Here is a 24706-nt window from a genome sequence, read left to right as displayed (position 1 = left end):
GTTATCTTATACTTGACAAGCAACTTACCTATGTAAGTTGCTTGTCAAGTATAAGATAACTTTGTTGCCAAGTGTGACACGTGATGAGAATTCAATAGTGAATTCTCATCACGTGTCACACTTGGCAAGCATTAACCGTGCTACTACTATTTACCTCGATATACGCTATCGAATGCGAAAATCACTCGGATAGCAACTATTTTGTAGATTATGTAGATTATCATACCAGTGGCGTTGCTAGGGTATTTGCTGCCCGGTGCGGCTTAGGAGACTTGATGCCCTTAGTAGATCAAGTGTCAGGCACTAAAATATGACATTGTCTTTGCCTTTAAAAAAAAAATATCGTTGACTTTGATGCCCCTTTCCTTTTGATGCCCGGTGCGACCGCACCGCTCGCACCCCCTAGCTACGCCACTGTATTATGCCAGTAGTAGAGAGTTAACGCGACAAGTTGTGGGTTCGATTCCTATTTCAATTTTTTTGCTCTGGTGTCAACACCAGCAAAGTGCGGCGTTGAGTTCCGTTACTCAACACACAATACCTCCAGTATTTGGAGGAAAATAGAGAACAGAGTGTCTTAGGTTCCCTCTGCCTGCGTTTGGACAGTCTAAATAGCTGGAGTTTCAATCTCCATGTGTTCAAATTTTTTACATTTTCTTGAAAAAAAGTACAATAAATATATCTCTTAACAGAAGACTTACTATCGTAGTAGCGTTACACTACCTACTCAGTACAATAGTTATAAACCCGTGCGATATCTAGTGCGTACACACCGTTATCGTTTATTCAGGTGAAACGGAACGCGGTCCAACAGAGGCGTGGGAAGTAGAGTGGACCATGAAGGCGATAGTTAAAAGCGAACCCTTATCTAATTTAGAAAGTATCCAAATATAATTAATAATAATACTTTAGAATAAATTTAGAGGCAATTGACTTTGGGTTGATAGGTTTATTTAGTGTTTAAACAGTCCGTTCCCGTTAAGACTGCCTATTTTCCGATCTGTTCGATATAGGGTGAAACTATATTTTCTATATTTTATTTTAATTTGCTATATGAGTGATTCAGGGTAAAACTAAAAAATATAGAGTTACATACATAAATATATGTAACAATTACACATTATAGAAGTCTCCGTTGTGACCCAATTAGCATATAGAGAAATATACTTATTTCAGTAGAACTTGCAACGTATTAGTCCAGTAGGTACCCGCCATCATAATTTAGTGTCTCTGAACACACTTACGCGTTACCTCTTCTTCTACTTCTTCTTGCGTTAAGTGTACCTAAATATATCTAAAAAAATATTTTACATTATGCTAAACTAACATAACAGACTTGGATGAGAGACAAGTTAGGCGCGGTGGATTACTGTTGCGCATTCGATTCCACTCAAGGACTCACTCATTTTCTCGCTCTTTTAACAAGACAAAGCACTGCATGAGTTTAAGTTTCCCTCTGCCCACCCTGCCCTATGCTGGAAACAGTGTGAAAGTGAAAAAAAGGAAAAAAACTTTAATAAGTATAAATAAATAACTGTGTTTAGCACAAAAATAACCATATATTAACCAGACTTACGTTTTTCATCTAACACCAGCGTTACATATTCGAAGAAAGTCGTAAATTACGTAAATAGTAATAAAATTACATAAAATTTAATATAACTGTTTAATATATAATATTCTAATCCATATGCTATTAACTTGTTTTTCAACTTCTTTAATTATCTAATCATATATAATTTTTTTACTCTATTTCTAGTTTTTTTTGCACATTTATGTATGTAAATATATTATGGCTTATAAAATATATGCTTTGAGTTACGTCAATCAACACGCAAGGATTAGGAGGAGAAGTGGATAAGGGAGTATTTTGACACTAGGTGCATACTCTCTATATAATAAAATTTATTACTCTATAATGAAATTACTTTGTATTTACAAATTTAAAAAATACAAACAATACACGGATGAGGCCAATCGAAGAACTCTAATTTTCAATATAAATAATACAAAAACAAGACCTTATTAATTTTTTAGGGAGCTTCAAAATAGTTTTGATAAAAATAACCACAGACTAGGTAGAATGGTAACTACCATTAGCAAACCTGTTACAGTCAAAATTAGAAAAAAACATTACAAAAAAAATATTTAAATTATGTACATTATCCGTTAAAATGCAAATATAGTGATTTAACTCTGTCTATGAATGCTTAGCTTACATAACAATGTTTGAGAGTAACTTAATATGCCGTTCAAGCTTTACTTTATCATTGTTATCCATCGCAGTGTAAGCTTTTAAAATAATCTGCTTTAAGGCTTGTTTATTTGTTTTTGGACAAATACAACCGACAGCTAATAATCCTTATATTTCTCTAGACACATCAGACGCACACACAGAAATCCTATAAATATATTTAGTGAAATTAACATCCCCAATTAGCATATTGAGGAAGAAGGCACCGTTATGCCACTATAAACGGGACGGTTGTAGGTTCCCCCACACGGGTAGTATTTTCATTTCCTCGCTCTGGTAACGAGGCAAAGCGCGGCGTTGAGTACTGCTACTCAACACGCAATGCCTGGAGAATTCAGCAAAAGTGGCAAACAGAAGTATGTAGTGTTGTAGTGTTAATTAATGTCTATTGAATGAGATACAGGATAGCTGCCAGCAAATGTAATAGATTGTACCATTGATTTTGAAAAGAGCAACTGTTGAGTTTCTTGCCGGCTCTTCTCAGCAGAACTGCCTTCCGAACCGGTGGTAGCTTTTTGTTCATATGTTCATTCGACGACACAAAAGTGCTTATAATAAGTTTATTTGAATAAAGAATATTTTGAATTTGAATTTGAATTTGAGATACTTTGCTCACATTAAGACACTTCTTTCCGGTTTCCAGGTTCCCTCTTCTTACCTGCTAAGTGAAGCTAAAAAAAGGGGGAATGCAAACCTCACGATAGTACACAAGCCTTACTAATTTAATCGTTTGTTCGTGAGTTATGTACTGACACACCTACATTTTTCGCGCACACTATCCTGGTCGTTCTAGACGGCCTTGGCTTACCTACACCATTAGAACTTTAAAATGTGTTTCTTTTTGCCAAATCTTACGAAATATACGAATTAATTTGACATATAGTACGAGATAACGATATATAGATTGAATTAGCTTAAAATATTTTTTGTCAGTTTTATAATTCTAACAAAGATTGCTTACTTAATGAATCTATATTACCTATAATAATTTTATATTTAAGTATACTTTTCATATTAGCAATAATTTTATTATAAAATGTATTTGTCCTCTTTGTTTAATTAAAATATATTTTTGACAAAAACTTTATAGAACAACCATATACTTATATACCATCCTATCCTATATCTTATAAAACAAAGTCGCTTTTCGTGTCTGTCTCTTGTTTCTAACTCTTCTTCTTCTAAACCACCCAACGGATTTTGATGCGGTTTTCACCATTAGGCCGAGTATTTTTCGTAGAAGGTTTATATATAGTTTATTATTTGTACATTCTTATGTAAATTAACATAAATACGATAAATGTGTCTAAAGTCCTACCCGTTGAGACACTTTCGCGCATGCGCTGCTTTAATGGTAAGTACTACATGAAAAAAATGTACTGGAGTATTCTTCCTCTTAATAAGATCTACAAAAAAGTCCGCGAGAGCATATTCGTATCTTTTAAGAATAACGTGTAGTGATCATTTTTCTGTCTAAAAATAATAATTTCAATATATTTTTTATTGTGAGGGATATTTTTCCATAATGGTATTAATCCTTATCCTTTAAAATACTTTATTAATTTTCTACATTAAACGAAGATAAAATTTGCTTTTTACAATATTTCGAAATTGCGAATAGTTTTAGAGAAAAACGTATTTAATTGTTGACACATCCCGCCGTTGACACATCAGCTGTATGTTACTCAAGTTTCACTTATCCCTTACTCTCAGCATATAAATAAGTACATTAGTTACGTTGGCCATTTAATGTAGACCAAAACTGTCTTTTACTGTTTTTAATTTTAATAAGTACTTTAGAAGTTGTTACAATATCAAAAAAATCCTTGCTGAGAATGCCATGCGTCCGCCGTGCCCGCTTGCCTTACACGCATCGGTGGTTCAGTGGTAGAATGCTCGCTTCCACGCGGGCGGCCCGGGTTCGATTCCCAGCCCATGCATTGTATTTAATTTTCCTCACAGGCAGCCACGTCGTGCTTGCTTTTCATCAGGGACAGAATACCCCCTTCAGCATTAACCACAAGCTCGAAAAAAAAAAACCCGGCTGCCTCTATAGCAACGAAGATTTAGTTAGAAGCGTTTGCACGTATTGGATAATTGGAGTTGAATGTATTATTTCAGCGCGATATATTTGGTTTCACATTTTTTGTAGTAGTTAGTAGTAGGTAGGTTTTTGTTTATAATTTCTTCCGTTTAAAAATAGTCATTTAACTATCTAAAAATAGTCATTTAAATATATTTTAATAAGTACTTGAAAAGATTAGTAGCACAGATTTAAAATTACGGTACCTACTAAAAAATCCTTGCTGTGTAAAACAATTGGAAAATCCTTATTGAAACTACGAAAATGTGGGTTGCATTAGGGTTTAATCAATTTTTACATTACATGAATAATCCAGTAGTTAAAGCGGGCGAAGCCGCAAGAGGGTCGCTAGTTTACCATATAACACGAGGTAGTGTTAAAATACTCCGTTGCCCACTTACCGTAGAATTCTGGAGGCATTACGTGTTCAGTGATAGAGTTCAACGCCACGCTTTGCCTCGATACCAGACCGAAGAAATGAAAATATAATTATTTTTATTATTATTATCTTATATTTCAATATTATACTCTTATAGAGCAACGGTGACGGCGCATCTATTACTAGCGAAGGTTAAAGAAAGGTTTCAAAAATGATCGTTTGTTGACCCTGGTCTTTTTGTTCTTTTATCGCGTCTTTGAAATATTGATATAAGTAATAATTAATAACTAAGTAAACATAACTAAATTATAGATATTAATATTAACTTTTGGAACACTACATTTATTTATTACAATTTCTGGCGTAGACTGAAGACAGTTCTGGAAAGACCACGGGTCATATAATATATTCTATAACCTTTATGCCATAAATCTAATACAAAATTATTTTTTCTATTTCAATCAATAGTTCTTGAAATTCAGCTTCATAATATCAAGCATAGAATAGTATAGACTAACTACTCGCCTATACACGTTAAAAAGTAATAAGTAATTATATTTTCTAGTCAGAGACTAAATTTCTCCTGCACCAAGCCGAATTCCTGACCAAAATGGTGGTAAATTAACTTAAAAACGCGGTTCGTTCGCGCGTATACCAATATTAATCTCGCATTTCCCCGCGTCGTCTGTCCGTTCGTGTAAAAATTCACTAATTATCCGATAGAAAGCTAATTTTTTTTCACCGATCCGCATCGCCGTCAACGAAATTATTTTGTGCGTTAAATCTTAAATATATAAAACACAGAGTAGGCTAGTTATAGCAGCTAGATTATAGTTTTTTTTTTCTTATGTTCAAGTTAAACTTTTATCGAATTCAGTGTAAGGTAGAGAATGATAGTGGCTTAATAGGAACGGAGTGTTTGGGAAATAGTTTCTCGGGCTTCCCTCTGTCTATCCCGCTATATGTCGGATACAGCAAGAAAACACGCTCACCGTAGGCACAGCACACGTTGCATTAACTCTCTTTCTGTCCAAATTTCGAGTTGCAGAATTCAACGCCACGCTTTCTGTTGTTATTAGAACGAAATGAAAATAACTCTTTCCACTGGTACCGGACGACGAAGACGATAACCCTAAGAATCCTCACCATGAGGACGTCGGGTCCACTGCGTCCGTACCTATTTTAAATATGTATATATATATATATATATATATATATATATATATATATATATAGGCGCACAAAGCTGTCATGGCGCACTTTTCACCAGATACAGATGCGAATGCATGTTAAGTACTGCCTTTACCTGCGGCTTCACCTTCGCGGTCACAGGACACAGAAATGCCCGACGCAAGTCTGACTTTCTTCTGAAAGTTTTACATCCAAATGACAGGATCTAATAAAACCTTATAGTTTTCCTAAAAAATTGAGCGATCCAACATAAGCATATGTTTTTTAATTCGTGCCAGTAGTTTTTAAGATAAGCGAACTAAACTCTTCAGTTTTATAATATTAAAATATAGATGATTCGGTCCTGAACGACATTTTTTCGAATTTCCTTGGAAATGGTATTCATAACTTACACGTAAATGAAGTATTGGTTGAAGCTATAAACATGGGCGTATCTTAATAGAATAAGGAATAGGCTTGGCCCCCCAAGCCCATGGCTGTAAAGTCAATTATCAAAATTATGAAATATTTGTTGATACACATAATATTATTACCATTATAACTTGCATGGTGATAGCATGTTTTAATCCACTTGTTACATATTCAAAGACATCTAAACAAAGGCATAATTTAGATTAATAAGCTTCTTACAAACAATACCCACTTTAATTGACGTCTGTATGTGCTAAATTTAATTTAAATACTTTCTATAAATAATAATTTCTCTTCACTTTCCAGGTTCCAAGCACGTCGCCTACTCTGTGCTGGTTATATCGATACACTTTATCTCCATTTAGTTTTTGCAAAGAAAGTCTAACACTATACTACATTCCGCTCGCATTTAGTCGAGAAGTCTGAAAGTGAAATATCCACAATGAAAGTTGCTAATTAATTTTTTCGCGATAAAAATAATTATGTACGCCGTCTTATTTATAGTAATAGTAATTTGTAAAGCTGTGATTAATTTTTATATGATATTTATATGTTTTGTTCAGCTTTAAAGTTTAAGCAGTAGAGGAAACCTGTTGTCAAGACACGGTTGAGTGGCGGAACTCTACTTTAGCGGAGAAACGAATATAATTAAAATATAATAATTCCCCTGACAGACTGACAGACTGAGATCCCAGACTGAGATCCCAACGTCATTTTAGGACAATTGAATTGAATTGAAATTTTGAGGACTATTAGTCTAATATGTAGTTAAGACTGTATGCGTACTCACTAATTTAAAAGTAGGGCCATTTCACAGGTAGCGCCAACAACAGAGGCACTCACCTGCATTAAAGTGGAAAAGCTCGTATTGAAATGTGTTTCAAGACCCCGTACAAGCAGCAAGTACCAGCAATATTTCTTAAAATGAAGTACAATTTTAACAATTGAACTTTTACAATTTTTAATTAACTCGACTTTTTATGCAAATTTTTTTTAAACTTTTTCAGTGTGCATCAGACATCTATCAGAATCTAAGGTAATTAAAAATATGATTATATTATTTAGTGCAATATTCATAAGAGTAGAGTTCAATTAGGTACCTAAAATTATTGTTTTAGCCAATGATTAACATCTTTAAAATTAGTTGGAAATTGGTCAAAAGAGACATATAATTTTAAGATCACTGGAAAGCTGCTTGCTGATCTACTTCTTTATAATATATTGTAAGTATTTATGATAGTTTCGATTTCCTTAAGTTTTGTTTACTTACCTTAAAAGTAATAAGAATAAAAAAAATATTAATTAAAAATTGACGCTACTCGTTAAATATTTATTTTCATTTCTTCGTCCTGGTGTTGTGGTAAAGCGAGACGCTGTGATCCGCCACTCGACATGCAATGCCTACAAAATTTGGCGGAAAATGGGACGCGGAGTGTCTTAACACTAGGTTTCCTCTGCCTACAAAAACATTAAAATACTACAGAACTTATTCAAAACGTTAAACTACATATTGCAATAATTTTTCTCTAGGAACTTATAGTAGCTAACGAAACTTACTAGTTTTTATTTTAAATGTTTAGTAATATTTTAAATATTATTTAATATTTTAAAAATCAACTAAAAGGTTTTTTTATAATAATTCAAAAGTATACGGCTTTTGCCGCAGCTGAAATCTGACAGTGACAGATTATGTCAGATTATGTACGTCTTAAAACATGTCATGCGCGAACTGTGATAATTTATAAATGTGATAAATTCTTCCTTAACGATAAGGAAAAACATACGTCTAATAATCTATTGGTTTCATGTAGTTTCCGATAACCTCTTGTGTTTATATTAATTTAATTGTACCTTAAATAAGTTATACTATGTCTGCTGTTCTGTCATTTGTTAAGTCTACGAAAGGAAAAGTGATACTGGGCACCGTAGCGACCCTTCATTTGGCTATTTACTTTGCGAAACCTTCGTTTTTCAAGGGTAAGGAAGAGAATAAAAGCTACGCTGCCCCACCAAAATATCTACCGTAAAATCAAACGACCTTGACATTGCGGAAGATAGCTCACGGACCAACGATAAAGTAAATTGACTATTCATGATTTATAAAAGAGCCGCCGCTTGTATAGCTGGTGCCGTTCATAAAGGTCTCGTGAGCAATTTAATAATACGAAACATGAGTAGTCGCAAGCTCCAGGTGTATGTCACTCGCTCTGATATGCCAGAATGTGGGATCGAAATACTTAAAAAACAGTAAGTATTGTCTCATTTTTCTTAGTATAATATAATATATTAAATCTTTTTCTACTTGAGGTTAACTTTAAATTATTACAGTAACTTGAGTATTTGTTGCGCAATTATGTAATAAATGTATTGTGTATAATTATTATTTCCAAGCACATTTTATTTATGTACATTTTATTTATTGACTTCCTCTTATCAAATTTTCTAATAGGACCAATATTCATTAAAAGATTTTCAATATTAATTGTAATAAAAATTTTGTACATTTTTTTAGATTTGATGTCAAAATGTGGCATTTACCATCACCAGTACCGCACAATGAATTTGTTAAATCAGTTGTTGGATCTGATGCAATTTTTTGCTGTATACCAGATCAAATTAATAAGGAAGTATTAGAGGCAGCAGGCCCAAACCTAAAAGTTGTAGCTACATTATCAGTGGGCTACGATCATATTGACTTAGCTGAATGTAAAAAGAGAGGTATTAGAATAGGTTACACCCTAAATGCACTGACAGATGCTACAGCTGAATTAACAGTAAGTTTTATAATATACTATTAACATGGTTAGAATAAGAAATAATTTAAAAAATACTTAAATGCTTTTTTTAGCATGTTTTGCGTATAAAAATGCGGAGAGAGCCCAATTATTAAGAAACTCTACTCCCCAATTTCCTTTGAATCCACAACATTGGATTGTCTAGCTAGCTTATATTGAAATGGAATCCACAACGATTCACCATTCCATTTATTGTCTGTGGTAGCCAGTAATTATAAAACAGTTTTTTACTTTTTTTATATATTTTTTTTACATTATTACTATATATTAGCCTTATTGTTGAAATATATACTAATTTTCTGTTATATTAGAAATATTCATTCTCATCATTATTATGAAAGTCATCAGATTTATAGACATGATTAAATTTTAATTAAAATCCTTATCTACTAATTTTTACCAGTAACAGGTTTATAAATAATTTTCAATACATTTTTTTTCAGATGGCACTACTATTATCAACATCAAGACGTCTGCCTGAAGCACAGCACGAAGCTAAGACAGGTGGTTGGGTATCTTGGGCGCCCACATGGATGACAGGCCCAGGCCTTTCTGGATCCACTGTAGGAATTGTTGGGTTTGGAAAAATAGGCCAAGCTGTTGCAAAACGAGTAAAATCGTTCAATACCTCAAGAATATTATACTATAACCGGAGTGTGAGAGAGGAAGCTAAAGAAGTAGGGGCTATTAAAGTTTCCTTCGATGAGCTTTTATCAGAAAGTGATTTTGTGATATGTTGTATAGCACTTGTACCAGAAACAAAGGAAATGTTTAATAAATGTGCATTTGATAAGATGAAGAAAAGTGCCGTCTTCATTAATATTAGCCGTGGTACTATTGTAGATCAAAATGCGTTGATTGAAGCACTACAAAATAAGAGTATTTGGGCGGCAGGCTTGGATGTGACAACTCCTGAACCTCTGCCTTTGGATAGTCCATTATTTAAACTAAGTAATTGTGTAGTTCTGCCTCATATAGGCAGTGCCACTATAGATACTAGGAACAATATGAGTACACTCACTGCTAATAATATTGTTGCCGCTCTAAATGGTGTTGATATGCCGGCAGAATTGCAATTTTAATTATTTATTTTATGCTGGTATTGTTTTGTGAAAATTAAATAAATATATTTTATTTTGTCATGTTTTTATTCCTATTTTTATTTTGGTAATGTGTTTATAGGGCCTTCTGACTACAATGATACAAAAAAAAGGCAATGTTATAAAGTGAATTAAACTTTTTTGTTCACTTCCTCTTCCTTACTCTTTTCTTTTCATGATAAACAAAACATTGATTTTGATGAATCAATAAGAGAGATAAACAATAGATGTTTTTTATAGTCTTGACTTATATATTAAGTAATAAAATGTTAAATAAAAAATCATTTAATGAATTAAAACCTTCACATGAATAATTAATTTATATGTACAACATAATAATAAAAACCTAAAACAAATGTTCAATCATTGTGCTCGTGCTGCGCCTCTGATTCCCGCCAATTATTTTGTATCATTTCTACAATCATTTTCCACCATTTTGACTCCATGAAATAATATATTGAACAAACAATAATAAATAACCATGACAGGATTAGGAAATAATCTGTTTCCTTTTCAACTACACTAGACACAGGACCTTGAAAGTCTTTAGATGTAACTAGAAGAACTTGAGGATTTTGTCCAGTAATAGCATGAACAAATTTACTAAATAAGTGAATATTGTATTCTGTTCCATTGAATTTACCAACTGGTCGACCATTGTGGAACATTTTTAGTGTTGGTACTCCCACTATTCCATATTGAGCATTAATTCCATGGTATTTTAGAGCATCAAGTGCTACCATTTTAATATTTGGATATGATCTAGCTAATGCATTGAAATGAGGAGCGGCGTGAGCACTAAAAGGGCATGCTCTAGCAAAGAATAACACTAGAACACAGTCTGCCTCCACGTCTCGACTTGCTATGTCAGGGTTTACTTGTAATAATTTACCCAAGGTTGTGCCATTGATAATTTCTACAGATGGCTCCATTTCTTCACTTTGGTCATATATTATCTCCTTACATTTGGCTAATTTCCTTGTTTCATTTAAACTTTGTGTAGTGTTTTCCACAGTAACATTGGCAGATGTGACTTGGTTGTAAAGGTTTGTCAATGTTTTATTTACATCTGATACTACATTAGAAAGAAGCGATTCCGATTCGTCTACAGTAGAGAAATCATTGTCATTGTCTTCCAGTTGTACATCAGCTTCTTCTTCAATATCAAATTGTAAAGAGTAAGGCCCATCTATAAATCGTAAATCAAATTAATTACAATTTTGTAACTTAAAATTTTTATTTAATAATAAAATTGATAAGACGAAATAAGAGATATACACATATACTACAAAAACAAATAACTACAATAACACATATTCGTGAATATATTTTAAACTCGAATTATTGAACTTCTTTTTCACGACTTCCTGAAATGCCGTGTACGTAATTGTAATAAATTAATTTACATATTTTTTTTCTCTTTTATTCGTAATATAAAAAACGCCCCAATACTCTTTTACTAAATTATCAAATACTTACTGATAAGTATTATCATTAAAAATATAACACTTTTTTCTATTGTCACTTTCATTTTTGGAGATTTAAAGATTGACTTTTTGGCATTAATAATTCAATAAATAAGATTTTTGAAGCAAATAAATATACAAAACACCCGTGACCTGTTTACAGTTTTGACATTTGAATGATTGAATGACATTGACATTTGGCTTTTGAACGTTTCGTGTTATAGAAAAGAAAGATAATGTATCACTTTTATATTGAGGAATCAATTTAATATGAAAGTGCTTTATTATTCAATAATTTAATATATTTTTTTCACTAATTTTGCATTTTTATTTATAAATATAATTTTAATAATAATTCAAATAGATCATGGCATATTTTTATGGTTATTAATAATAGAATATACTTGTAACAGTTTTTTTATTTTGCTCGATCACTCTGTTTCCCGCACATAACAAGGAAGGCAGAGAGAATCTGTGAATCTAGTGTTAAGACTCTCCGTTCCCATTAAGAAAGTTCCGTTTCCCACTTTCCATTGCATTTTGGGGGCATTGTGGGCTGAGTAGGTATAGTCATTCAATGTCATGGTTTGTTTGTAGCGAAAAAATGAAATTTCCTCAAACGGGAATCGAACCCACACACAGTTAGTGACAGGCTTGTGAATCTGCGGCCCGACTGGCCTCAATATGATTTTAATGTTAATATGATTCTTTAATTTTTAATATTTAAAAAACGATTATTTAAAAATTTCACAGGTAACATAATAATTTGAAGATGAATATATTTCGTCACATTAGAGGGCGTCAAAATAACATTAATCACGGTCGATATCGACCTTGTGCTTTTGCGATGCGATTGCGAACCAATTAGCTCCTTGTCATGTCTGCATGGAATCCATATTTCACCAATATTGTGGATAATATGCATTATTTACATAAATTTCTCAATTATCAACTCATCCTACATCCATCATGTATAAATCGCTCTCAAGTTTGAGATCGATCTTGAGATGATGTTTCCATCCAAAGATATGGGATTTGATTGATTGATTAAAATCCATAGGGTATAATTGATTTTAAAACTGAAAAACCTGACGTAGAACCATAGACCAGAAAGCTATTAAAATAAATAAATGATTCCGTTACAAAATTTGTTCAACGTGACCAAAACACTTGGACGGTTTCCAGGAGGACAGGGTTCAAATCCGAATTTAACAAAACAAAGACAAATAGACATATGAGTTACGTTACGTCTTATTACTAGGTTTTCTAAACTTACCTCCACAAAATGAATAGTACGTTACTTAAAAAAAATCAACTAACTCGTTTGTACAAATATACTCACCCTTAAGACGCGGTGCCAAGCTCAGAGCGAAACTGACAGTCTGCCACTACATACTACTACAGTTCATAGTAGATATATTTGGGGCGTCTATCGGAATCGCGTGACGTCTCTTGCGATATTGTTATAAATCCGATTCAGTCGTGAAGCGATCTTCAACGCGATAATCGACCGTTTGACTTAAATAAATATACATAAATAAATTAATTGCAAAGTGGGTTAGTTAGTAAGAGATATGGCGTACAGCTGGGATAGTAGAGTTGCTTTTGTTGTGCGCTATCTTTATGGTAAGTTTTACGTGTTAAAATGTTTATCTAAGTCTAAGGCTATCTTTACTTAAGGCTCAGTAGAAGAAGAAGCTGAAGAAGAAGAAATATAAGTAATAACTTTTTTATGTATGTACACGTCGCATTTATCAACTTTTTCTTTACGTTTCTCTTTGACATGTTAGACAGAACTTTAGCCATCGGTTATACGAGCTAGTACATTTCTGTTAAGAATGACTGAATGACTTTTTCAGTGTTTTGACAAACATTATAATCGTTGCACGCTTTTATTATCTTCTTAATTTGAATTTTTTGATTGTGGCTATAGAAAATTTAAGCCTTTGCTTCCTTTACAATGAATCCTTACATGAGGGCTCATATAAGGATTGCGAGCCTCTCGCTTGCGTTTCCTCTCCTCATAATCGAGCCTCCTACTGTAGAGCTTTTGTGTTCTATAGTGGTTGCTTTTACGGAACCTTATGCCCACACTATGGCAGAAGGATAAGATTTTTGGTCAAAGTTATTTAATAAAGTTTACTACAATCATAAATCTATATATTTATTTCTGATTGCGTTTTAAATAAATATTAGATAAATATTAAATAATTATGTCAACCATAAGTAAAACATTAAATATTTTTAGACATCTGTTCATATTTTCTATGCTCGTAAGTCGTAGTAGAATTTTATTAGTTTTAATAATTCACTGAGCAAACTCAATTTTTTACGTCTTCCTGTAATCTGCATGCATAAATTAGAGCATTGTTGTTTATAGAAATAAAATCATCCAATTTTTTGGTAGCTGACTAAAATCACTTACCAAGGTCGACACTTTGTAATTTAACGCATTTATTTGATTTGTCACTAGAAAATTCTTTAACGGTAAACATGAAAAAAAATTATAATCACTACTTCCAAATTTATTATTTCTAAATTATTTGTTCAGTTTACGCTTTATCCCGCTTATACTAGGGTAAGCAGAGGGAACTCAGTGTTATGACACTCCGTTCCCCATTTTCCGCCGAGTTTTTGAAGCATTACGTGGTGAGTGGTGGAACACAAGGCCACAAATCTGTTTTCTATAGATTACATATATCTAAAAATGGATAAAAATTTAAAATGTTATCCATATAGGAACTTACTTACTTACTTATGGTCTCCTTTCATAGTAGGTAAATTCATATATATCAACAACAATATAATTCAATACAACAAACACCTATAAAATAAACAAACAAACAAACCTACAGACTATTAAAGCTAAAGATTTATGGCAAGTCTCAGAACCATTACTCAGTTAATTGAACGATATTATATATTTGACATTGGAGTCGGACCAAGTTTGTTTTATTTTGCAACAATTTTAAAATACTCATTAATTTGACATCAAATATATTATACAAATGCATGCACTTCCACATTTTAAATTAAATTAGTTTGCGTCATATACGAATTTAAATATTTTTAAAATAGTCAACTGTAGGTATACGCTATGCTGGTGATTTTATTTATCTGATTGCGTGTTGAGCGGCGGACCTTAACGCTGCGCTTTACGTGGTTACCAGAGAGGGAAAAAAAATATATTAAAATTCATTTCCTTAAAGTGGAAGTCGGGACTGGTGGTGAGAAAAGTGATTATGATGTTTCTTTGGAAATATATTAAATATTTCATTTCCTCGAGTGGAAATCGAACCCAAAACCTATCGTGTTTACAGTCACACTTTGTGCCTCTACGCTACGGCTGGTCTCATATAAATAAATAAACATATAATTCAGAATAACGTGACAAAATAATTTAGTACAAATGTAAACACGCATACCACGTAATTGGGTAGTTGGGCATCTCTCCCGTGGGCCGCGATCTCTTCTTCGGCGTCGTCATCAATCATTCGTTTCGACTTCAGGCATATTGAAATAGTAATTAACATCTATTTTCAAGTTCCTTCAAAAGCTTTAACGCCTTCGCTTCGCTTTGATTTGTTATATTTTATTAATGGAAAGTTTCCTTTGATGTAATATCTGCTAAATCCAATCGAATTATATTTTATTTCATATTTTTTGATATATTATAACAGATCATTTTGGCGCAGCGGCACAGATGTCGGCTTTAAACACGCTTGTTGTGGGTTCGATTTCCATACGGAGGAAAATCCTCTCTCAAAAATTAGAAAAATTTGAAAGTGGGAAATTTAATTTAAGATGCTAAAAGTGCTTGTTTCTTTATATAAACAAGCACTTCTGGCCCAAACGTGCGACTGTAAACTATTTTGGGTTTGATTTCCACTAGAGAGGATGAAATATTTAATATTTTCATTTGCTCACTTTGATGACGAGGCTAAACGCGAAATTACACCAATAATTCGGCAGAAAGCGGGGCAGCTTTCGGGGAGCGGAAGCGTCTTAATGAGGAACGAAGTCCGGAGTATCATCTAACACTAGGTTCCCAAGCTTTCTCTACCCTGTTACGTGCGGGATACAGCGTGTAGCGAAAAAAAGTGTAAATATAAGACACTTTCACAATCCAAGGATGACATATTTGGAGACGCTAATTGAAATAAGCGTCCATCGACATTGAGTTGTTGATTGGCAAACACTGTTACAAATTATAAATCCCTCGAGCTCAGAGGAGCTAACCCAGATAATTGGCTCGAAAATAAACATTATCTAAATAAATACTGTAGTTAATCCTAATTATAAATATTTAATTAATATGGCTTGGTTTAAAAAAATGTTTTAAAAATACTTATTTGTCTCGCAAATAATCTCTTGCCTTTCATTAATTTGACTTCATAATCGTGTGACTGTAAACGCGACGGCTATGGGTTCGATTTTAATTTGTTTAACTGGATCGGAAAATCTACCTTATTTTTTTAGTAAAAGCGTTTTTGGTCTATCACCTGAATTCAAGTATTAACAGAGAATATAAAAACTCTATGTAAATAGTATCTATGAATCATTTAAGACTTAACCTAAAAAACCCATTACTTACTAAAATGTTTTAGCAAATACTACCAAGTTAGATTAAAGGTGACATCTATATCTATATAGATCCATATAGATCCATTTAAGTACCCGCCTATGTTCATACTCTATAATTATAGAGATAAATCAGCTTCACGCTGTATCCCGCACACAGCAAGGCAGAGGGCACCTAGTGTTAACTTGTGGAACATTGCGTCTAGAGTTGCGAAACTCAACGCTGCGTTTTGCCTAGTTACCAGAGTTAGGAAATGAAACTGTTAAATATTGAATTTCCTCAAGTGGAAATCGAACCCACTATCTAGCGAACTTTAAGTACCCAGCTTATTAATAGTTATATTCACACTCTAAATAGACCTCATAGTGATATAATGATTTGTAACGTTCAGGAATTTGAAACTCGTTAATAGTTTCGTTTACATCCAACTTTACGAAGGGCTGGTATTTGGCATACATATTGAATAATGATAGGTTAAAATAATCTCTTACTATTGTTCTCGGCGGCCAACTGGGATTAGTAATTAGTATTGCGACATCTTGTTCTGTCCATTTTAATGTCTAGAGGCTAATATTGGTATATTATAATGTGTTTTTTATAATAATCCGTTTTTTCTCGACTTTTACCGCAATGTTTAGCAGTAATTTGAAAACCAGATGACCATCACTAGACTCTCTATGAAACAAATAAAAGTTTATAATTGCACGCTGTATCATGCACCTAACATGATACACATGCACCTAGCACAGGGTAGGTAGAAAGAACCTGGGAACCCAGAGCTAAGACATTCCCTTCCCATAAAGAATTCTATTCTCACATTTCTGTTGAAATCTGGATTTATGCAATGCGTGTTAAATGGTGGAATGCAACGCCCAATGCCTCTTTTCCTTTCCTTTCATTAAAAATGAGTAACGTAGTATATTAACACTAGGCTCCCTCTGCCTACCCTGCTGCTGTGCGTGAAGCTGAAAAAATAACATCGAATACGTGCCATATTTCATTATTGCAACTTAATATTTGACGACAGCCAAATTGCATAAACAGAAACCGTATGTATTGTAATTTATTTGCCCTACAGTTGCCAAATTACACAAATTGAATGTTTCTTGGGCCCGCATAGAACAGATATTGACAGGGCGAACGACCAGACGACGACGTCTCGATGAAATTCATTTAAATATTGTATTTATTATATTGACATGCCTGTGACGCAAGCGGGACGTACTCGGCATGTTTATCTTAAAAATATAGATCATTTCACGGTCTATTTTGACAAAACTGGACTTCATGAAGTCCGGACAGTTCGCTAAAGGAAGAGATAAATGACCAATTCTCAACCAGTTTTAATGATTATATTTCTTACATATTTTTCAGATATCGACAACAATGGCTACCTAGACGCTCATGATTTCCACTGTCTAGCGTTACGTACCTGCGTACTCGAAGGCAAAGGGGACTGTAGCTCGAGTCGTTTACAGAAGTACCAGCACATCATGCTCAGCTTATGGGAAGAGATCGCCCAGCTGGCGGACTTCGACAAGGTGCCAGACTATGTCGGTTACACTACACAATATATACACGTAATGGCTTCAGGTGGTAGATGTTGTAGCTGACTGGCTGAGAGATGGGCGATGAATAAAAAATATGTTTTAAATTATAATTTCGTTAGGTTTTAGGCATGGGCGTAGGAAAAGGGAAGCCAGGTATCCCTGGCCTACTCTGGGTTAGTCCTGTGCCCAACCCAGAAACTTTATTAACAAAAAAATTGCCTGAAAACTTTAAAAAATATGTTTAGACGAATAAATCTGTTCAACGCTAAATCGTAGGCCTCTCCCAAATAAATATCTCTAGATACGACCATGGTTGTAGGCAATTCAAGCAAGAACAAGAAAATCCCTGCATATATAAGTTATTATTAATGGAATATATGGGATGTATATTTAATTGGTTCAATATATAAGGAGTCGCCCATCTACAATACTAAAAATCAATAATTAAATTACAATACAGCTTTTCAAGCGTATGTTTAAATGAGCATGCAGTATTGTGGACAGTTTAGATACCTGTTCGTTCTTCAATGCCTTCATTAGAACTATATCTATTAAATATAACACGTAATCTTAATTTTAATTCCTTCTTTAATATCAAAATATAAGTTCATTAAATATGACATTATCGGCTATTAAAATGATTGGTAGAATAATATTGTATTTCGTAGTTAGACCGTAACAAGGACAAGTCACAAACAGTATAACACTTTACACACATATTTTTTAAATTTATTTACATATTACATATAGTTAATGCATGGTTTTTATTTCAAATAGCTTAATAATATTATAATAGTGCATGAGATGAAGCAATATTTAAAATTTAAATTTATTTGACGCTTGACGTTTATCTAATTTAATATGGCGTCTTGTCTATGGACCTTTATTTTTTTTAGGACGGTATAGTGACTGTGGATGAATTTAAGAAGGCCGTACAAAATAGTTGTATTGGAAAACGGTACGATGACTTCCCCCAAGCTATGAAAGCCTTTATTGAAACTAATTTTAGGATGATAGATATTAACTGCGATGGCATCATTGGTATAGAAGAATACAGATATGATTGTGTGCAGAGAATGGTCGTCGATGACATCAAAGTGATAGATGAAGCGTTTAATTCCTTGTTAAATGTAAGTATGCTTTTATTGTTCGTCCGTATTTTTATGTGATTTTTATTGAGACCGTCCTTGCGCAGGGCGTACGGAAATAACGCACGTCGGTTGTGGATTCAATTCCCACTCGACTAAATGAAATATTTTCATTTCCTCGCTCTGGCAACGAGGCAAGGCGCGCCTTGAGTTGCGCCGCTAAATACTTAATGCCTCCAGAGTTTGGCGAAAAATTGGGTACGGAAGTATCTTAATGCGCGGGATACTAGCGCGGGATACTAGCTAAAAAAAATATTTATTTGCTTGATCGAAACAAAATATTTAAAGTACTACAAAATAAATCCTCATGCATCAGTAGAAACTAACTAGAAAATCAATTGTTAAGTTACATATATGTTTTTTTTAGTTTACATTTTATTTAGTTTAGTTATTTATTTAAAATAAAATCCTCCATGTTTAAAAATATATATTAAACTACGGCCACGGCCACACCAGGCAAATTACGTGTGTCTACGTAAGATTACGCGTTTCTAGGAATACCCCTATTGGCGAAACTTGGCAATGTGTTTTAGAATTTATGTCAATGACGACCGTCTTTGCTAAAGCATGTTCAGGACGCGCGAAGAAGCTATCAGATATCGAACTGTACGTCGCGTCGGCTACAAATTTTAATAGATAAATATAAATAAATTTAAAATATGAAGGCGTGAATAACATTAATAAATAATAAGATGGTTTTAGATCAATCATTCTCTCTGTTTCGTTTGATACGTTTATCATGTATAAAATGATGTTTATTTAAAAATTATTCAAATCAGGCTTTTTATATAGGTAATGTAAATAAAAGTATTGAAAGCTTTTAATGCAACTAAGATAAATTCCACTATACATCAAATGATTTTTCTATATGTAGGTAAATATGTTTAATACATATTTTCTACAGTGCAAATCGAACCCACAATGCCAATACCATAGGTAACATAGGTAATGTGTGGAAAATTAACTATTAGCTAGTAACTAATCTCATGACATAGCTACTTATTATTTAATTTCTTTTTCCTTAAAGTAGTGTTATTCTAAACCATCGTATTTATAATAAAACAATTGAAATTGATTACACATATAAGAAAGTGTTGGTGTTGGCGTCACTCCAACTAAAGCTCTCGTTAAACTTTTATTTCCATCTTACATAATTGAATTACACAAACTTTTTCATCGTCGGGTCTATTTGTTTACGTCTTTTTAAAGACACTTATTGAGTTTAAAATATTTTTTAAAAATATGGAGACATTGCGTATCGTCTCAACGCCGCACTGTCTTATTCGTAGAACGAAAAAATTAAAAGTAACTGATTCTTGTTTGTCTGAATTGAACCTACAACTGTCGCGAGGGCTTCCTCCTCCTACTAATAACTTTCCTTCTCATTCCAGGACGATGACCGTCGAAAAGGCGGCATAGCACTATCAAGGTATCAGGAACTCTTCGCGCAGTACCTCGGCGACCAAAGTGACAACTGCCAGGCCAGCCTACTCTTCGGTCCATTAGAATTATAATCAACTATTCGTTTAAATTAAATATTTTTGAACTGATTTTCATATAATATTATTGTAAGTACAGCTTTATTTTATAAAAATGAAAATATTTAATGTTAAATGTCAGTTGTATTTGTTTAGTTTTTTTTTTTACTTTTTAATTTTTGGCTATAAAATGATTGATAAATAATGATTAAGTATGTTTATACTTCTTTAAAAAAACGTAATAATGGCAACTCAGTAAATTTTTGTGGGAATGTTTGAAAATGACTTCAAATTACATATAGAATGCAGGTGATACGAATTCTTGACCTATAACGCTCCGGATATCGGTATTGTTCTATAAATATAAGCACGCATCATAGAAAGTTAGGCTAAAAATAATAAATCGCAGACTCGACGTAGCGTTCGGAAATAGATTATTCGTTAGCTGTATATTTTGCAAATTATAAATGTAATAACTATTCTTACATAGTTATGATAATAAAGTTATGATAATTACCTTCATTTTATATAATATTTATTTATGTTCCTATTTCTTTTATTATTTTTGAAACAATTTAAAATAGACCATATAATATAAGCATATACCTAACTGTAGTGCACTGTTTTATAACATGGATTGTCATATTTTTGTGGTGTTTTTCATTTTTAAAAATAGAATTATCATGAACTTTTATAAAAGAATATACCTTTACCACCGGTTTGTAAGTTCAATCCAACATATGACTGTTTTATGTATAAACTATGTTATACGTAAATGAGCTCAAATACGAAATCTAGTCACTAATGTATACTTTTGCATTATTTGTAAATAATGTCTATAATGTAACATTAAATATTTTTAAACAATATAAAAATAATAAAATAAAAATAAGTTTTTTATTCAGATCGTTTATTAAAAACTCTATTACACAGAATTTACGAAAGTCACACAAATACGCTGAATACAGATAGCAAATATATAGTATACAGATTACATAGAGTATAAATTGCATAGTAGCTAATATACTTTTATTTACATCAACTTTGAAATAGGGCCTCTCTAATAAATAATAATAATTACAATTAAAATGTACGTTATATTTACAATGTGAACAATATCGAGGAGTATCCCTTTAAGTATAATTTTGAAGACCAAAATGACAATTTACCTATTTTAATTGAAAACTAAAAGTTGTTAAAAAATATTATAATTAATATACATAAAAAGAAAAAACAACTGTTTCATTAATTGTCGTTATAATTTTAGATATTTTTTCATTAATTTTACTAATTATTTTAAGAGTGATATGAATAAAGAATCTGTTTTATGTCAAATTGACTTTTACAAAGGCACAAAAACTAAGTAATATCAACTGGCTTTATTTGCTTTTCTTCCAGCTACAATATCCTTTTCATATCGCGAAGTATGGTAGGCACGGATAAACTAGTGTCAAGATACCCCGTTCTCCATTTTCCGCCCAAATCAGAGATATTGCTTGCTGAGCGGCGGAACTTAACGCCGCTCTTTATCAACCAGAGCCGGGCAATGAAAATGACTTATTGTCCGAATGGTGATCGAATCAAACACCATCGTGATCACAGCCAGACGCTGCCACTGCATCATGATGGCCTCATCGGATCTTTTTAGACTAAACAAAATACAGATACAGTACACATTTATGTATATTTTTAAAAATATATAAAAATGCTTAGTACATAGACACTAAATTATATAAAATATGAAACAAATTAGATACGATAATTTAAAATACGATAATTAAAAATTATCATTTCCATTTTTTTATATAACTTTTATAATCAATATCATGCATGCATTTACAATATATTTTATAATATATACTTATTTACAATTAACATATTAATTATCACTTGCATAAAGGTAGAAAAAAAAACAACAAAGTTCGAAAATAATATCCGTAATATTATAATACTTAAAGACTTCAAAAACTTTCGAACTTGGTCCGTTCGTTAGAATTAATAAACTTTCTAATTTCAACTTTTTTTGTGGCTTAAAACTAGACGATAGAGTGATTAAATATTATTTAAGTATTAAATTTATACACGCAGAAATCATAAGAATTTTAATACATAATATGTTTTGACTTCGTCACTATTTATTACATATTCGTAATATGTATAACAGTTTATAATTACTAATTCTAACATTTAAATAAATCAATCACAACTACGGCAATTACAGCGATTATTCCCTCGAGTGGGGATCGAACCCACAACTGTCGCGTTACACCCTTTGCCACTACGCCACAACGGCCTCCAATATTGGAATTTGAGAAAATAATAAAAATACATACTATCATATAAAAAGTTCACAAAGTCTACGCAACGGTTCCTTTTATATTACATGCCAAGAACGCCATAGAAAAGTTTGCTACAAAATCTTAGATTAAAAAAAAACAGTATTTCGGTCACTGGACATGAAAACAGCTAAAACTGTTCTTAAAAGAGTATGCATTATATTATTTTAATTATTATAATAGTTCCACATTATAAACTATGAGAAGTTTAGGCACAACTCTCATACGACAGAGTCATTTTTAAAAAATACATATTTAAAAAAGAAGTCTGCAGACATCAGGAAATATTATTTTATATACATTATGTAAGTAAGTTAATTTTTTAATTAAAATATTTGAAATACAAAATTTTCATATAAATAGCAATATAAAGCGATTTAACTAAAATATTTAAGCCGCCCTAGTAATATTGCATCAATTGGCAATTTAAGAAGACATTGCGTTTATAATTTTATAAAAAAATGGCTTAATTTCATTGGGGCTCGTTTCTTTAGAAATTACCACACTCGCCATAATAACATTTACCGTTTTTCTTGTTTAAATTTATTTTACCTTTTCGCTATAGCTTCACAAAGCCTTACACTACTCAAGTCCATCTCTTCCACACTGACCACAGTTAAGTACACGTAGTCCAGTAAACACTTCTGAGCAAATAAAATGTTTTATATATAACTATAATATATAAAATAAATAAGCTTTAACATCGATGTTTAGAAAGACTAGCTATGTTAAATCTCAGTGCAGTGATCACATTTCGTTAGTGAAGTTGAGGCCGCTGCCCGAGGCCTGGGGCTCCGCTGGCGTCGAGTCTAGACTGCCGTAGGTGTGGCCGCCTCCCGGCACCACTCGCCAGCGTCCCCGACGACGGGTTATGCCTATAATATAATTATTTATAGTAGGAAATGCCGATTTTCACATTATTTACATATATTTTAATATTATTTACCTTTTATAGGTTTACTGAAAGCGTGGAAGCTATTTTTGCTGCCCAATTGCTATATTTAAGACGTTGACATAGAATAATTTGACCTGTTTCACCACTTTTCTATTACTTCCTGATAACTTGCTAGATTTACATCACTATCGACAGTTTCTTTTTTAATAATTTATTTTTTTAAAGAAAAACATAAAAATCTAATAAATAATGAAGTTATCAGGAACTTATTTGATAGTGAATAGCAAAAAAGACTATACATTTATTTTTACAAGCCAGGGGCAACATGGAGAAATCAAACATGATCCTAATGAAGATGAGGCATAAATATATAAAATTTACTTGAATATTGTAAGGCAGGAATGAATTTTGGTACAATGGAAAAATAGTGATGTATTTATTATTAAATGTAATGTGTATTCTCAAATTATAATAAAAAATAAATGTATTTATGCATCAGACTATTTTATTCTAATAAAAAATGGAATAATAATAAGTTGATAATTGACTATTTGAAGTTCAATTAAAAAACAGCAACGCCGTCCTGATGTATTAAAATATAATTATGTAATTACTTAATGACATTTGCAGGTTCGAATCCTACTACAAAAAAATTAAATTACAAGTGAATCCCGGTGTGACAATTAGCACTAAACGACAATAGATAAATAAATAAATTTAATATAACAAATTATGATCTCATAAATTTTTCAAGGAATATAGTATCGTTATCTTATATGAAGTGGTTGACAAGGCTAATTTGTATGTTATCAATTTCCTGGTTTAGAAACAAAGTACAGCATATGAAGACGGGACGCACGTCTATATTATAAATCAAAATAAATTTAAAATAACTTAACAATTACGATTAATACTAAAATTATAAAAGGTATGTGGTATTGTATATATTTTTTGGTATTTATTTTTAATGTAATTTTATTTTGTTACCATTTTTTTATAAACTTTTTTTTATATTTGTGTAAGTGTAAGTAGTAATTA

General features: G+C 32.2%; 4 protein-coding genes across 7 annotated transcripts in view; 2 read left to right on the top strand and 2 right to left on the bottom strand.

Annotated features, from left to right (window-relative positions):
* The first annotated feature begins 8010 nt into the window (after window positions 1-8010).
* On the top strand, window positions 8011-10256 carry LOC146539196 (glyoxylate reductase/hydroxypyruvate reductase-like). The gene is made up of 3 exons (XM_085185509.1): window positions 8011-8565; window positions 8831-9092; window positions 9557-10256. Exons 1-3 carry the CDS (start codon window positions 8411-8413, stop codon window positions 10193-10195), a joined length of 1056 nt encoding a protein of 351 aa, XP_085041635.1. The 5' UTR covers window positions 8011-8410; the 3' UTR covers window positions 10196-10256.
* Window positions 10257-10482: 226 nt separating this feature from the next.
* Window positions 10483-11873, bottom strand: bug (thioredoxin domain-containing protein bug). Its single transcript, XM_085185510.1, has 2 exons — window positions 11693-11873; window positions 10483-11402 (listed from the first exon to the last, which is right to left on the bottom strand). Exons 1-2 carry the CDS (start codon window positions 11742-11744, stop codon window positions 10573-10575), a joined length of 882 nt encoding a protein of 293 aa, XP_085041636.1. The 5' UTR covers window positions 11745-11873; the 3' UTR covers window positions 10483-10572.
* Window positions 11874-13058: 1185 nt separating this feature from the next.
* Window positions 13059-22357, top strand: Scp1 (Sarcoplasmic calcium-binding protein 1). 2 transcript variants are annotated; one of them, XM_085185558.1, is made up of 4 exons: window positions 13059-13305; window positions 17636-17802; window positions 18708-18941; window positions 20351-22357. In XM_085185558.1, the coding sequence occupies exons 1-4, from the start codon at window positions 13254-13256 to the stop codon at window positions 20471-20473; spliced, it is 576 nt and encodes a 191-aa protein (XP_085041684.1). In that variant the 5' UTR covers window positions 13059-13253; the 3' UTR covers window positions 20474-22357. The 2 variants fall into 2 exon arrangements, with proteins under 2 accessions (XP_085041684.1, XP_085041682.1); XM_085185556.1 differs by having other exon boundaries at window positions 13060-13305; window positions 17636-17814.
* The window catches only part of Npc1a (Niemann-Pick type C-1a), a 49126-nt gene continuing 46735 nt past the window's right edge, over window positions 22316-24706 (bottom strand). For 2 of the 3 annotated variants that reach the window (XM_085185544.1, XM_085185548.1), the window contains one exon: window positions 22316-23648. In XM_085185544.1, coding sequence (XP_085041670.1) covers window positions 23521-23648 — 128 coding nt within the window. In that variant the 3' untranslated portion in view covers window positions 22316-23520. The remainder of the gene's footprint in view (window positions 23649-24706) is intronic. The other variant, XM_085185547.1, reaches the window with a different exon arrangement.

The sequence above is a fragment of the Heliconius melpomene genome, chromosome 5 (assembly GCF_056956725.1).
Source record: "Heliconius melpomene rosina isolate 202511_hmr_F chromosome 5, ASM5695672v1, whole genome shotgun sequence".
NCBI classification, from domain to species: Eukaryota; Metazoa; Arthropoda; class Insecta; order Lepidoptera; family Nymphalidae; genus Heliconius; species Heliconius melpomene.
The sequence above is the reverse complement of the archived record's forward strand: the minus strand, read 5'-3'. Positions and strand labels throughout refer to the sequence as shown.

Excerpts from the sequence above, each read along its gene's own strand:
- LOC146539196 (XM_085185509.1), top strand. The coding sequence starts at position 8,411 with ATGATTTATAAAAGAGCCGCCGCTTGTATAGCTGGTGCCGTTCATAAA. Across the intron at positions 8,566-8,830 it reads ATCGAAATACTTAAAAAACA|ATTTGATGTCAAAATGTGGC; the intron begins GTAAGTATTGTC and ends ACATTTTTTTAG. Across the intron at positions 9,093-9,556 it reads ATGCTACAGCTGAATTAACA|ATGGCACTACTATTATCAAC; the intron begins GTAAGTTTTATA and ends ATTTTTTTTCAG.
- Scp1 (XM_085185556.1), top strand. The coding sequence starts at position 13,254 with ATGGCGTACAGCTGGGATAGTAGAGTTGCTTTTGTTGTGCGCTATCTT. Across the intron at positions 17,815-18,707 it reads TCGACAAGGTGCCAGACTAT|GACGGTATAGTGACTGTGGA; the intron begins GTCGGTTACACT and ends TATTTTTTTTAG. Across the intron at positions 18,942-20,350 it reads CGTTTAATTCCTTGTTAAAT|GACGATGACCGTCGAAAAGG; the intron begins GTAAGTATGCTT and ends TTCTCATTCCAG.
- bug (XM_085185510.1), bottom strand. The coding sequence starts at position 11,744 with ATGAAAGTGACAATAGAAAAAAGTGTTATATTTTTAATGATAATACTT. Across the intron at positions 11,403-11,692 it reads TTTAATGATAATACTTATCA|ATGGGCCTTACTCTTTACAA; the intron begins GTAAGTATTTGA and ends TACGATTTATAG.